The following is a 13,289-nucleotide window of genomic DNA, read 5'->3' as shown; positions in this document are numbered from 1 at the left end:
TCTATCTTTTTCTCTCATTCAGAACCTTGGCAAATGGCTGGCAGCAGGTGCATTCTGAGACGCAAGCCCAATTGAACAGCTTTACTCTAGTGTTTGGTCCAAGAATAAATTGCTAGGCCTGTGGATCTTGCAATGCAGTTTAATGGCTTTTGGAAAAGCCAAGATGGAAAAGCCAATAATCAATGCTGAGAATTAAAATTAAAATGCTAAACCAACCATGCATATGACTGTCAGCACTGTAAAAATGGCAAACACATTTAAAGAGACAGCACCAGCTCCTTTCAAATTATTTCTCTTTCCCATTATTGTCCATTACTGAAACCAGCGAGCGCCCTGCACTGTACACATTTTTAATATTTACTGGACTGTGGTAGGGTCCATTTAATAATCTATTCCCATCATGTGTGGGGAGACAAATAATCTTGTCTACTATGTTCCCCGTTCTTGAGTCCTGTATCACACTGACCCAGTATTGTAAACCCCAAGCATTCAAATATCATGAGTCAAACCCCAAAAGATCATGAGATTGGTTTTAAAATAAAAAAAATAATAAATGTAGGTGGTTTTTAATTTGCCTTCTTGTGGTGGGACATTTAAGATTCATGTTTTCAGGCTTTTCTCTGCAGCCACAAGGGCTGCAAACTTATTCTTTTTAAATGAAATCTGAGTCTCAGGAAATAACCTGATTCCAGCAGCAAGGGCTCTAACAAAAATATCAAATATTGCGAGACTCCCAATAAAATCACAAGGGATGGCAATCACAAGACTCCCACCCCACACAGTGTTTTAGCAATAATCCCAACCTCACTCCTCCTCTTGCAGCGGGGAGTGTCTACCACATTCTACCCACTTCCCTCCTCCCCAGCTTTCTCAGTCAGTTTGTTGTCCAGGATTGGAGGAGTCCAAGGATTCTGGCAGGACAGTGGGCAGCCCCTCAGGGAAGTGCTGCCTGGGCTGCTCCCGGGCTTTACCACCTGACCCAGCAGAAGTGATTTTAACTTAAATTGCTGAATAGAGAAGCCCACACTGGAATCTCTAAAGTAGGCTGCTGCTACCAGTGGCTTCACCTTAAGCCTTCTCAGTGCCATCCACCATCCCAAAGCCACCTCAGCTCAGCTCCATCTGCCGCCCTGGAGCCACCTCAGCTCAGCTTTGTTCACTGCCCTGGAGCGACCCCAGCTCCATCCACCACCCTGGAACCACCTCAGTTACCCCAGAGAACCCTCAGCTCAGCTCCATCCACTGTCCTGCAGCCGCCTCAGCTCAGCTCCATCTGCTGCTTTGAAGCCATCCACTATCTTGAAGTTACCTCTGTGCTGAGTCTTTAGAGAGGAATCAGTGGTATATAGACCTCAACAGGATCCTTACCATCAGAGAGGCACTTCCAGCAGACGGTAGGAGCCCCTCCCTCACCTTCCTTTAACCCTGTCCAGGCTCCCTTACCCAGCTGTATGTGACTGAAACCTTGGTCAGGGTGATGCTTCACCCTAGGCACATTTGGTGCCGTTCTCTTGTCCTTGCGTTTCCCAACACAAATAGCAGCATTTTATTGCTCCCAAACACAAAATGTAAGTGTATTTTATGCAGAATGCCCCCAAATTGTCACATAACAGAAAAACAAATGAGGCCTGGGCCATCAGTCATTTCCTCTTGCTCACTAACAGATGCTGACACCCTCCCCTATGGAGCCCCTGCCCACCTGGAGTTCTCAAGCAGCTCTGGACTGCTTGTCCCCCTATTCATCAACAGGTGTCAATAGTGAGGTCCCTACTCTTCTGGCCACAGACTTTACACAGATGAGATTAAAACTGATGGTCACTAGAGATCCACTGGCATTTTGTCAAGACTAGAGGAATTAGCCCTAGTTTCCAGGCTAAATTCCAATTTAGGTAGCAATGTTCTGTATTTTTAATTGGATTTAGTTTTCTTTTTTACTTCCTGTCTAAACTTATGTAGCATTGATATGAGCTGTTATCCAGCTGGGTAGCTGTATTTTAGAGGTGGGCAAAGTGGGGTGTGTGTGTGTGTGTGTGTGTGTGTGTGAAGTTTGTAAAGTGCTTTAGGGTTTCTCTGGATGAAAGGCACTATAGGGATGTAATAATCTGAACCAAAACAGAAGAATTGTCCTATGGATGTCTATTGGAACATTCTCCAGACAGCAGCAGCGATAACCCCAGCAAGAACATACTTAAAGGCAAAGCAGAACCTTTTGGAAGGCTTCTGTGCTGTGCAGACACTAACTAACTAATTGCATGTTGATGCAGTTCAGAAGTAGTGTATGAGTAAGAGGAAGTTGGGGCTGGAGGAATTCTTCCATTGCACCTCCTGATGTGCTAGCAATTAGAAACAGCAATCTTTACCTTGTTGCAGTTCCCAAAGCATCAGGACCAGATGCTCTGAACACATGTAGCTCTGAGATCGCCTGCCAAGGAAAGAATAGAATGTCCATTTGCTGAATATGGTTAGGGTGCCTGCTGATAGGATGCGCTGCTGCATAACAAGTGGCTGTACCATCTTCCGCAAAGCTCTAAACAATTTCTTAATTAAAAACACTCTATTACTTTTTCATGCAGATTGTCCCACTTGTATGTGATTGTGCAAAGCTGTGAATGCTAAGAGCTGGTAAGAGGGAAACAGAGCCAAGCAGCAGGAACTGGACTGACTTAGAGAAAAAAAAATCTAGTCTAGCCATGAGTGGTAAGGAAAACTGGAGGTTACTTACCTATAATAAGAGGTTCTTTGAGATGTGTGGTACATATCTGTATTCCACACATGGGTACGCATGTGCACCATGTGCCTGAGTTTGGAGATTTCTAGGAAGTAATGTCTGTTGATCCACACATGCACAGTTGTGCTCCTTGTGCTCCAAACCGAGGGAATAAGGGGCAGTGTGGACCAACGCTCTTCTGTATCTTACTATGAATCAGACAAGATCCAAAGCAGAGGGGAAGGAGGGTGGGTAGTGGAATACAGATAGGGACCACACATCTCAAAGAACCTCCAGTTACCGGTAAGTAACCTCTACTTCATCTTTGAGTGCTGATCTTTGTGTGTGTTCCACGCATGGGCGATTAACAAGCAGTATGGGGAGGGAGGATGCAGTTGGTATAGATGCTTGTAGTACCTGCAGTCACAACAGCGGAATCTGCATAGGAGGTTTCAGCTAATGCATAATGCTTCGTGAATGTGTGGCCGGAGCTCCAGGTAGCTGCCCTAAAGATTTCTAGTGTAGGTACCTGTCAAAGAGATGCTATTGAGGTGGCTTGCGCCTTCCACTAAGAAATGGGCTCTCACCCCACCCGGGGGAGGAATATGCACCAGCTGGTAACACACCATGACGCAGCCATAGATTCATGTACAGAGTATTTGAGCAGATAAATGTTTGTCCTTTGGACTGTTCCGTTATAGTCTCAGTGATTGTCTAATTGGTTTTGTCCCATGCAGGTAGAACACCAGAGCTTGTCTGATGTCCGAAGAGTCTGACATCCTCTCCTCATTGGAAGCATGAGATTTTTGGGAAGAAGACTGGTAAGTGATGGACTGATGGATGTGAAACTCAGAAATTACTTTCGGGATGAATTTTGGGTGAAGGTGAATGGAAACCTTTTCCTTATGAAAAATACTGTATGGCAAATCAGTCACAAATACTCCCAGTTCACTTACCTTTCTGGCCAATGCAATGACAACGAAAATGGAAACTTTTATGGAAAGGTGGAACATAGAACATGTGGCCAGTGTTTCAAATGTTGGTCAGGTAAGTACTGACAGTATGAGACTGAAGTCCCCTTGTGGTGAAGATTTCATCACCAATGGGAATATCCTAACTAGACCCATCAGGAATCTAATTATTGTTGGGTGAGTAAAAATGGAGTGTCCCTCTACTGGAGCATGGATGGCACTGATCGCTGCCAGATGGACCTGCAAGCAACCAGTGGAAAGCCCTGAAGCTCTCAAGGACAGAGGTAATCTAAAATCTGTAGATTCTGGAGATGACTGATTACTGATGGAGAAATGCCTTTTTTACACTGTCAGGAGTTGCTCACAACTGTGAGTGCCTACCTCAGGGCAGACTGTCAAAAACAGGGGAGACATCACAAACTGGTGATATTTTCTATAATTAGATTTCACCAAGCCAGCAACAAATCTGAACTCCTGGATCACTATAACAGTCTTACCATGGACACTCTAGTCTATCTTGCCACCCAGGCAAGTTGGACTGAGTGTAAATGGTCATTTATACAAATATATATAACAAAATATTCAGGCTGCCTCCAAGAAACCAGTCAGTACCCCAGATCAATAAGTACTCTAGATCTTACATCAAAGACCATGCCTGTAGCCAGTCTTGTAATAAACTATCTAAAGGTTTATTAATTAGGAAAAAGACATGAGAGTCATTTACAAGTTAAAGCAAGCAAACCTATGCACAAATGTGTTGCAATCTAAATCCCAAGAGTGACAGAGTTATAGTGATCTGTCAATTCAAAGTGTCTTTCAGACCAGACCCAAGAGGTAACCCCCAGGGATCGCTGGGTTCAGTTTAGTGTCTCTGGCCCTGTGAGAGTTCAAACAGCAAAGAGATGAAAAATTTTCCTTTGTCTGTTTTATTTCCTTCTTTCAGCCTCCAAATCCATAAGATGAGCTTACTTAGATGGGTGAAGGGACACACTCTTCCCATCTGAGCTCACAAGTTTAGAGCAAATGTTTTCAAAGTCACAAAGCAAAACTTACGTATTTCCTTATAGCATGGAATACAGACTTTACAAATAAGATGAATGCATGAAGCAACATATAAAAATTCTATGAAGTCTAAATACTAAACACATTCTAATAAGACTAATACCTATTTTGAGCAACACTAACACATACGTGAACTGGTCTGTTTTCCAGCTATGATTTTGTCTGTTTTTAACTAATACCCGCAGCCTTGGCAAGAGCTGCCACCGGCCTGCCAGTGCCACAGCCTCCATTTAGCCAGATAACATTTTCTGGTAAAGTCCTTCCTACTTTGATTGATAACAGACTGAACAGCCTCCAAGCAGGAATGTTCTAGATCTGATGCCCATCAATACGACGCCATGAGGTGAAGTGGGCCTGGGTTGCGATGTCTAATCTTGCCATTCTGCTAAGTTAGTAGATCTGGGGAGGGTCAGATACTGATGTGGGGACAGGCTGACATTCACAGAAGATCCAGAAACCAGAATTGTCTGGAATAGTTGAATGCTATGAAAATGACTCAAACTTTGCCGTATCAAATCTCCTGCAGAATTTGCGGTAGCAGAGGGATGGGAGGAAAGGCATATCTGAGCTGGTCAGTCCAGAATAACAGAAGGGCATCACCCATGGAGCTGTGACGCAAAGCTGCAGTGGAGCAGTAAAAGGTGAATCTCTTGTTCATTTGGAGGATGCGAACAGATCGCAGTGTTCCCCACTGAGTGAAGATCTCATTCAGGACAGAACTGTGCATCTCCCACTCATGGTCTGTGGAGAAGTGCCCACTGAGACTGGCCGTTAGAGAATTCTGTGCACCTGGTAGGTATGTAGCTGAGACCATTATGTGGTTTCTGATGCACAAGTTCCATAAACTGATTGTTTCCATACAGAGAGGAAGGGATTTTGCCCCACCCTATTTGTTTATGTAAAAGGCAGTGGTCATGTCTAACTGATTTGGACATGGGGGGATTGAATAAGTGGGAGAAAAGCATTGCAGGCTATATGGACACCTGTCAGTTCTACTCAACATGAATTCTGTTCTCATGAGAAATCCAAGTGCCTTGTGTGGTTTGGTGTCGACAGGGACTCTGCATCCAATAAGGAATACATCTGTGACAATGGTTGCATCAGGTGTGGAAATGATGAACGGAACGCCCATGATGAACTTTATCCACCAGTTGAGAGAAGCAATGACCCTGGTGGGAATTCTCACTCTGGTATTTATGTGGTCTCTGTCTGGTGAGTAAGTGGACTGGAGCCAGGTTTGCAGGCAATATAGGTGAAGTCTGGTGAATGATGTTGCATAAGTATATGATGCTCTATGGCCTAGTAGGGGAAGGAAGATCCTGACAGTGGTTCATGGATTGAAAGTGACTTCTCTTAGCAGAATGTTCATGGTCTGAAATCTTTTCTTAGGGAGGTAGTCCTTGCTGAGATCAAATCTAGGGTCACTCCTATAAAGTCTATAGTCCTGTGGGAGTCAAAATTGACTTTTCTTTGTTTACACAGATTCCCAAAGCAGAAGATGGAGCAAGAAAAGAGTTGCCAACTTGGTGTCCTGGACCTCCTCTAATGGAATCTGGAGGTCATTGACAATCTTTGCAGAAGCTCCTGATGTTGCCTGTGGTCATCAGACAGGGCCAATTGCCTCATCTGCTGGGGAAGATGAAACACCTGTTGGCACTGCTGGTACCTGGAGATCCAGCTCAATCTTCTCTTTCTCATGCTCCAACAGAGCTGGTATGTGTCACATGGGAAAGGTGCATTGGGACTCATGAACAGATCCAGACATCTACTGTAGGGATCCCATGAGGCCCAATAGGGCCAAGATGAAGGGTCAATCATTTGAGGGGGACCCCATGGCATCAGATACCATTGGTCCCTGGGGTAGTCATATCTGGGTGGAGGACAGGGTCTAGATCTTCTTGAGTCTCTGTCTGAACTCACTTTCCCCTACACAGGGATGAGGAATTGTCTGGAGCCTCCCATTTCTCTGAAGACGTGATCAGTTCCCATTCCACCAGTGGTGCCATTGGTACCGATGACTGAATGTTCATGCCTAAAGGCTGAGGAGGGAAACATTACCATTTCCTCAAAGTAGCTTCCACTCCTGAGCTCATGATTGGAGGGGTGCTGCTCATTGGTTGAGGCTGGTGTACGGTCTCCCTATCCCGGATCATATTGATGTCTCATAACCTTCACGGTCAGATGTTTTCTCAGCCAGAGCTCATGAGCCTCATGGGATCATGGGGGAAATGAATGGCAAATGCTGAACTCAGCTAGACAATAGGGGCAGCACTGTACTCATCACTCATGGATAAGGAGTGGGGGCAGAAGACACAGTTCTTAAACCCTGGTACTCTGGGCATAGTCTTTGTCCACAGAGAGAAATTCCCTGAGACAAGGAGAAAACTAAATGATACTAACTATGCTAATACTAAAACTTTAACTACACTAAAATAGTAAAAACTAGTTATAATATATTTACCGGTTTGTTAAGGGAAAGCAGCACAGAGAAATTCACGGACACAGAGAATTCAATTCAGGACAAGCAGTGGTAAGGAGAAACTGAAGAGGTGTCAATTTGCACCATCCCTTACACCCTCAGTTCAGAGCACAAGGAGAACAACTGCACATGTGCAGACCAGTGAACACTACTTGCTGGAAATCTTCAAACTCAGGTGCATGGTGTCAATGGGGAATACACATAGGGACCAACAGTTGAAGAAAAACCTCTCTTTACAGCACCACCTCCCATGTTTGCATGAGAAACACCCACTCATCACACCAGACCCCATTCCTCCTCATTCATCAACTATCCTGCCAGACTTTGTGGAGGGAGAAAAAAGTTCTCTTATCTCCCACCCACCCCCACATTCAGGCAGGCCCCACTCCCCTCCACCATGCCTCTTCCTGCCCAAACCCACAGATAAAGGAGAGAAACTATACTTTCTAAAGAAGCTGAATCCCCGAATGCTTTACAGAGTTAAATATATTGGCCCAGAGTAATAATAGCTAGGAGAAAGAAATTCTGAAGCCAGGGCAAAGGAGAAAAGACCTTTTTTGAAGAGATGTGAATTGAGATGGAGAGTCAGCGAAGCAGAAGGAAGCACAGGGATGCTGTTCCAGAGGGCAGGAGCTGCCAAGATTACAGCTCTAACACAGTGTTGAGATATTGTGAAGAGACAGAGATGAGGCAGGTTCTGTCTGAGAGGAAGCACCAGTGGAATGGAAATAAAAACCTGTTTCCAGGAAATCATCAAAAACATGAACAGTAATTCCATGCTGCCACCATGAATCCAAAGACTGCCAGAAACACACAACAAAGATCAGCCCTGAGAGGCTGATCACATCAGAGTCTCAAACTGAAACTTACCATGCGGCTAACAAGCCAGCACAAACACTTGGGAGGTCAGCAAAGGACTCCCAAGATTTTGTAGATTATGTAAATTATCCTTCAATGTAGTTTCATCAACAATGGAAATAAAAGAATCTATGCAGGAAAAAACAGAAGCCATTGCATCATTTCTCTTGTCTTCTTTGTACACCTAAGTGTCACGTAAGCTATCTGGTGATCAGACACTACAAAAGATTTATCCAATCAGTGAAGCCTTCCATTTGGGGGGCTTGGTAGACAAGAGTTGTATTAGATGAGCTCCCCTTCGCTGAACTGAGAGAATCTGAACTAACTAGTGCATGCAAACAAATACCCTCACCATGGAGCCACCCATCTATTGAATAACTTCAGCATTATTCTGAAAGCTTTGAATTCAAGATGTTTTGGTATAGTCTAGCAAAATACCAACTGAGGGCCATTTCTGAAATGAAAAAGCATATTACGTGTAGATTCAGTAGCTATAGATTCTTTTATCCTCAGCAGGCAATCAAGAAGGAATTCTCTGCCCCCAAACATACTGGCAGAATCCATCTCATTGGGATTCAAGGGGAGGAAATGGACAATTGCTTGGAGATAAGTCGTATCCAGAGGATATGAAGGTTACTTACTTGTAACTGGAGTTCTTTGAGATGATTCTGAATGTGTCCACTTATCAGTAATGAGCCGACCCGTGCAGCACAGTGGTAGAACCCTCTCCAAATAGGGCCCATTAGAGCACAAATACACCCCCTCGCTGCAGCACCTCTGAACATTCTGAGGGCAGGGCTATATGAGGGGGCATTGCACTCCACTGCCTCAGTTCTTTCCACTGCTGACCCAGAGGTATGAGAATAAGACTCTGAGAAAGAGGGGGAGGAGGGCAGGGAGTGTGAATATGCAGAGTCATCTTGAAGAATGCCGGTTACAAGTAATCTTCATTTTTATTTTGAGTTGGTCTGCGTATTCCTACTTATGGGTAGTTTGGTAAGCAGAGCTGAAAACTCAAAAGGAGGTAACAGTTCTAATTAAATAACAACTGAAGCTCCACTTTACCAAATCAAGCTCCACTCTCAAAGCCAAATCCAAAGCATAATGTTTACTAAACATATGGATTGACTTCCAAGGAGCAGCCTTACAGATTTCCCCAATAGAAACATATTTAAGAAAAGCAAAAAATGCTGGCACCATATCCTAGTGGAATGAGATCTCACAATAATAGGCGCAGAGACTGGTACTAACTTGTAATATTCAAGGATCATTGTTTAACTCATCTAGAAATAGTGTGAGAAGATGCACTATAACTAAGCCTACAATTTAGTCATGGGTATTTTTAGTAAAACTCATGGACAGGTCAGGGGGAAATAAACAAAAATTCACGGACCGTGACCTGTCCATGACTTATATTATAAATACCCCTGACTAAATCTTGGTGGGGGGGGAGGCGCTGCTAGGAGGGACCAGGGGAGCCGCTGCTGCTGGGGGGTGCTCTGTTGTGCCATTGCTGGGGGAACTCCCTGGGGGGGCTGCTGCTGGGAGGGGCTGGGGCCAGTGGCATGAGCTGCCAGGGGTCACCAACAGCAGCTGCTTTGGCAGTCCCTGGGGCCAGCCACACTGGCCGCTGCTTGGCTGGGCCTGGGGCCAGCTACCTGGGGACCGCCTGAGCAGCAGCTGGTGTGGCTGGCCCCAGGACCACTCCAGCAATGGCCGGTGCGGCTGGCTCCAGGGCAACTGACTGCAGAGCCGCTCCAGCAGGCTGGTGTGGCTGTCCCTGGAGCCAGCTGCTTGGGTTGCCCGAGGGTCAGCCACACTGGCCTCTGCAGAAGTCACGGAATCCGTTACTTCCACGACCTCCATGACAAACATGGAGCCCTAATTATAACTTATATGATGCATAGCATAAGAAACACATAACCTAGATGACTTCCAAAAAATCTTTGGTTCTATTTAAATAATATGCTAAAACCCTTTTATCAACTAAAGTATGTAATGCAGATTCCCCATTATTAGCATGCTATTTGGAAAAAATACTGATGAATTAACTGACTAATGTCAAACTCTGATACTATTTTTGATAAAGACCTGGTATCAGGACTAAGAAACACCTTATCTTTATGGAAAATAGTAAATGGTCGGTCTACCATCAAAGCATACAATGCACTTACCCTTTTGGCTGATGTTATAGCCATAATAAACACAGTCTTGACAGACAGATAAAATAAAGAGCACTCTGCCAAGGTTTCAGAAGTTGGCTTCATAAGCAGAGATAAGGCCAAATTAAGATCTGACAGTGGAACCAGATCTCTCGGGGCGAGGCAGTACATGTTAGATAACCCCTTCATAAATCTTTTAACTGTATCATGCACAAATAATGATCAATCAAGACATCAAATAAGCTCTTAAAGAGGAATTAGATAACTCCTGAGAATTTAAATACATCAGATATTCCAAAACACTAGGAATAAAGTTGAAGCTGGTAAATCAGATTTTCACCATATCCAATAAACAAAGCTAGTCCATATTGAGTAATGATATTAGACTGCTTTCTAGAATGAAGTGATGCATTCTGACCCAGTGAGGAACAAGATTGTTCTACATTACTCAAAGTCTGATAGCCCAGGCCACCAGGATGAAGAGGCTGAGGATCCAGATGAAGGATCCTGCCATGCTACTGCAGCTGCAACAGGTCTGGAGATAAAGGAAGACCCTTGCAGACTCCATCTGACAGCTGAAGCTCAGCCAAGCTGGGGCTATCAGGATTGCCCTGTCCTTGTCCTGATGTATCTCCCTTCCTTCTCCTGAACAGAAGAGGTGATATTTTTGTTGAACCTGGTTACAAAAAGGTCTATATCAGGTTCACCTCAGCTGGAGAAAATCTCTTGTACTACTTGATCCTTCAGAGACCACTCTTGCATTTGAGAACTTTCTCTGCTGAGCTGATCTGCCAACATATTGCTCTCTCCTACTAAATGCCGGGCCACCAGATAGACATTGTGAAAAATACACCAGTCCCATAGATTGACTGCCCCAGCACACAGCAAGGAAGAATGGGCACCTCCCTGTGTGTGGATGTAACACATGGCTGTTGTATTGGCCATCAGTGCCTGAATAATCTTCCCCTTTATGTGAAGAAGAAAAGATCTGAGAGCCAGACAAATGGATCTTAATTCTAAAATGTTTATAGGCAAATTCTTTCCTTGAGAGGCCCAATGGCTTGAACTGTGAACAAACCCAGACGAACTCTCTATCCTTTGTTGGATGCAGCAGAGGTTATCATGACAGATGCTGAAGGGGGATTCAACAAAACACCTCTGAGAACATTTGATCTGACTGTCTACCACATCAATGAATTTAGGCTTTCCTAAGTCATGGTGACTAACTTTTGAAGACTGTTCCTCTTCAGTCTGTAAATTGGGCCATCCAATGTTGCACTGACTCATTCGGAGGCATTCAAATGAATTAACGAAAGTAGTGGCTACCATAAAGAGCCATCAGACCCAAAAAGTAAATCACTTTCTCTGTTCAAAGTAGATGCCACACAATCCACTAGGTCATGGAACTGCAAAGCATCCTCAGAAGGAGATCACGCAGAAGCCACACATACATGTTCATCAGGTGACCCATCAGGATCAAAATCTGTATCCACCTGATCTTGTTCAAAAAGACAAGCTGTCTCCTCATCAGACAAAGTATCAGGCATCACTATCTGAACTGCAGACAGTTCCAGTGGATTCAGATCTGAAGATTCCTCAGCCACCAGATCCTTATCAGTTGGAACATCACTTTTCCATCCATAAGGTGGATGATTTAAAATCTCCTGTGCTAGAGCCCAATAAAGCCAGGGAGCCCAGGACTGCCAATCGCCTCAACAGTTGGGATCTGGGCACATATACATACGAGGAGGCACAAACTGTCCAGAACACTGAGGAAATCCAGACTTACCTGGCACAAATCTGGATGGCTCAGGTCTTTAAACTCTTCCTCTAGCCTCTTCTAACTGAGGATATGACCTCAGACTGCTATGGATCTCACCAGGTCAGCACCAGAGGATGTAGAGACATAAAAGGTGAGAAGGATCAGTTTGGTGATCTGTAGGCTTCTTAGGAGGAAGAGGGAAAGATGGATCTGAAGAAAGAGACAATATCTTCTTTTCCACCCCTCTTTTCAGGTGAAGGGGGTGCAGATCTCAGAGTGGATGAATCCTTTCTCTTCCTCTGCCCCATTGGTCTCCCATTCATATCTGAGGAATACTCAGAAGCTGAACTGTGAACATCAGCCACCACAGTAATACTTCTTTTTGGATCTGACAAGGGCACTGGAATGGGATTGGACAATTAATACAGATATCATCAGCTTTTTCACACCAATATAGGGCAATACAAGTAGCATGAACTTCCCTCACCCTCTGAAAGAAAAGAAAAAAGCAGCAAAAGAGAGCCTGAGGACTAGAATCATAAAACAGAACTCCTCAAAGGGATGACTCACACAAGAGCTTGTACCCCACACTGAAATAAAATGGATAGCCAAAATGGCAGCTAGAAAAAGACACAAGGAACTGAATGGAACTCCAAACAGAGCAGTAATTGCTCCAGCACATGTCCCATGTATCTGGACATAAGGGAAACTGCAAACAGGATATTTTCCTGCTCTAAACCAAGGATGTGCTAACATATTCCTGGTGGAGATGCAGGGAGGGATCACCTCTTGAAGTGAGAAGGAAATTTCAGCTCCATTCAGTCCTGGGAGACTTTGCTGAGACTGCTCATAGCAATTAGTACTGTGATACAACATGGCCAGAAGGCAGCAGGAGAGAGATATAGGAGAGATATGTAAGTCCCAGGATGAGGAGAAGCCTTATTCTCTGTAGAGGAAAGAAAGTTTGCTATAGATTAATTAAAAGCACCTGAAGCCAATCAGCTGATAAAAAACCCTGCTTCAATCAGCCAGGGGAAGGAGTTGGAGCAGAGAGCAGTTTGAAGGAGTTGGAGCAGAGAGCAGTTTGGAGAAGTGCTGTGGCTGGCTAGAAGACCAAGACCCTAGGTAAAGAGACACCTGGCTTGTGCAGAGAGAGGGCAGGAAGCCCACAAGCTGAAGAGCAAGAGAGGGAAGTAGCCCAGGGGAAGGAAGTACTAGTTCAAGTGGTTTGCCACTATCCCTAGGGCCCCTGGGCTGGGACTCGGAGTAGAGGGTGGGCCCGAGTTCC

General features: G+C 44.6%; 1 protein-coding gene across 1 annotated transcript; it reads left to right on the top strand.

Annotated features, from left to right (window-relative positions):
* Nucleotides 1-5,480: 5,480 nt before the first annotated feature.
* Nucleotides 5,481-8,010, top strand: LOC141990070 (uncharacterized). Its single transcript, XM_074957031.1, has 4 exons — nucleotides 5,481-5,532; nucleotides 5,797-5,952; nucleotides 6,223-6,453; nucleotides 7,214-8,010. Exons 2-4 carry the CDS (start codon nucleotides 5,832-5,834, stop codon nucleotides 7,720-7,722), a joined length of 861 nt encoding a protein of 286 aa, XP_074813132.1. The 5' UTR covers nucleotides 5,481-5,532; nucleotides 5,797-5,831; the 3' UTR covers nucleotides 7,723-8,010.
* The last annotated feature ends 5,279 nt before the right edge of the window (nucleotides 8,011-13,289 follow it).

This window comes from Natator depressus, chromosome 6 (genome assembly GCF_965152275.1).
Source record: "Natator depressus isolate rNatDep1 chromosome 6, rNatDep2.hap1, whole genome shotgun sequence".
In the NCBI taxonomy this organism is placed as follows: Eukaryota; Metazoa; Chordata; order Testudines; family Cheloniidae; genus Natator; species Natator depressus.
Note: the sequence above shows the minus strand (reverse complement) of the source record. Positions and strands in the feature narration are given on the sequence as shown.

Coding starts and splice junctions, on each gene's coding strand:
- LOC141990070 (XM_074957031.1), top strand. CDS start 5,832: ATGGTTGCATCAGGTGTGGAAATGATGAACGGAACGCCCATGATGAAC. Junction 5,953..6,222: donor ATTTATGTGGTCTCTGTCTG/GTGAGTAAGTGG, acceptor TTGTTTACACAG/ATTCCCAAAGCAGAAGATGG. Junction 6,454..7,213: donor CTCATGCTCCAACAGAGCTG/GTATGTGTCACA, acceptor CGGTTTGTTAAG/GGAAAGCAGCACAGAGAAAT.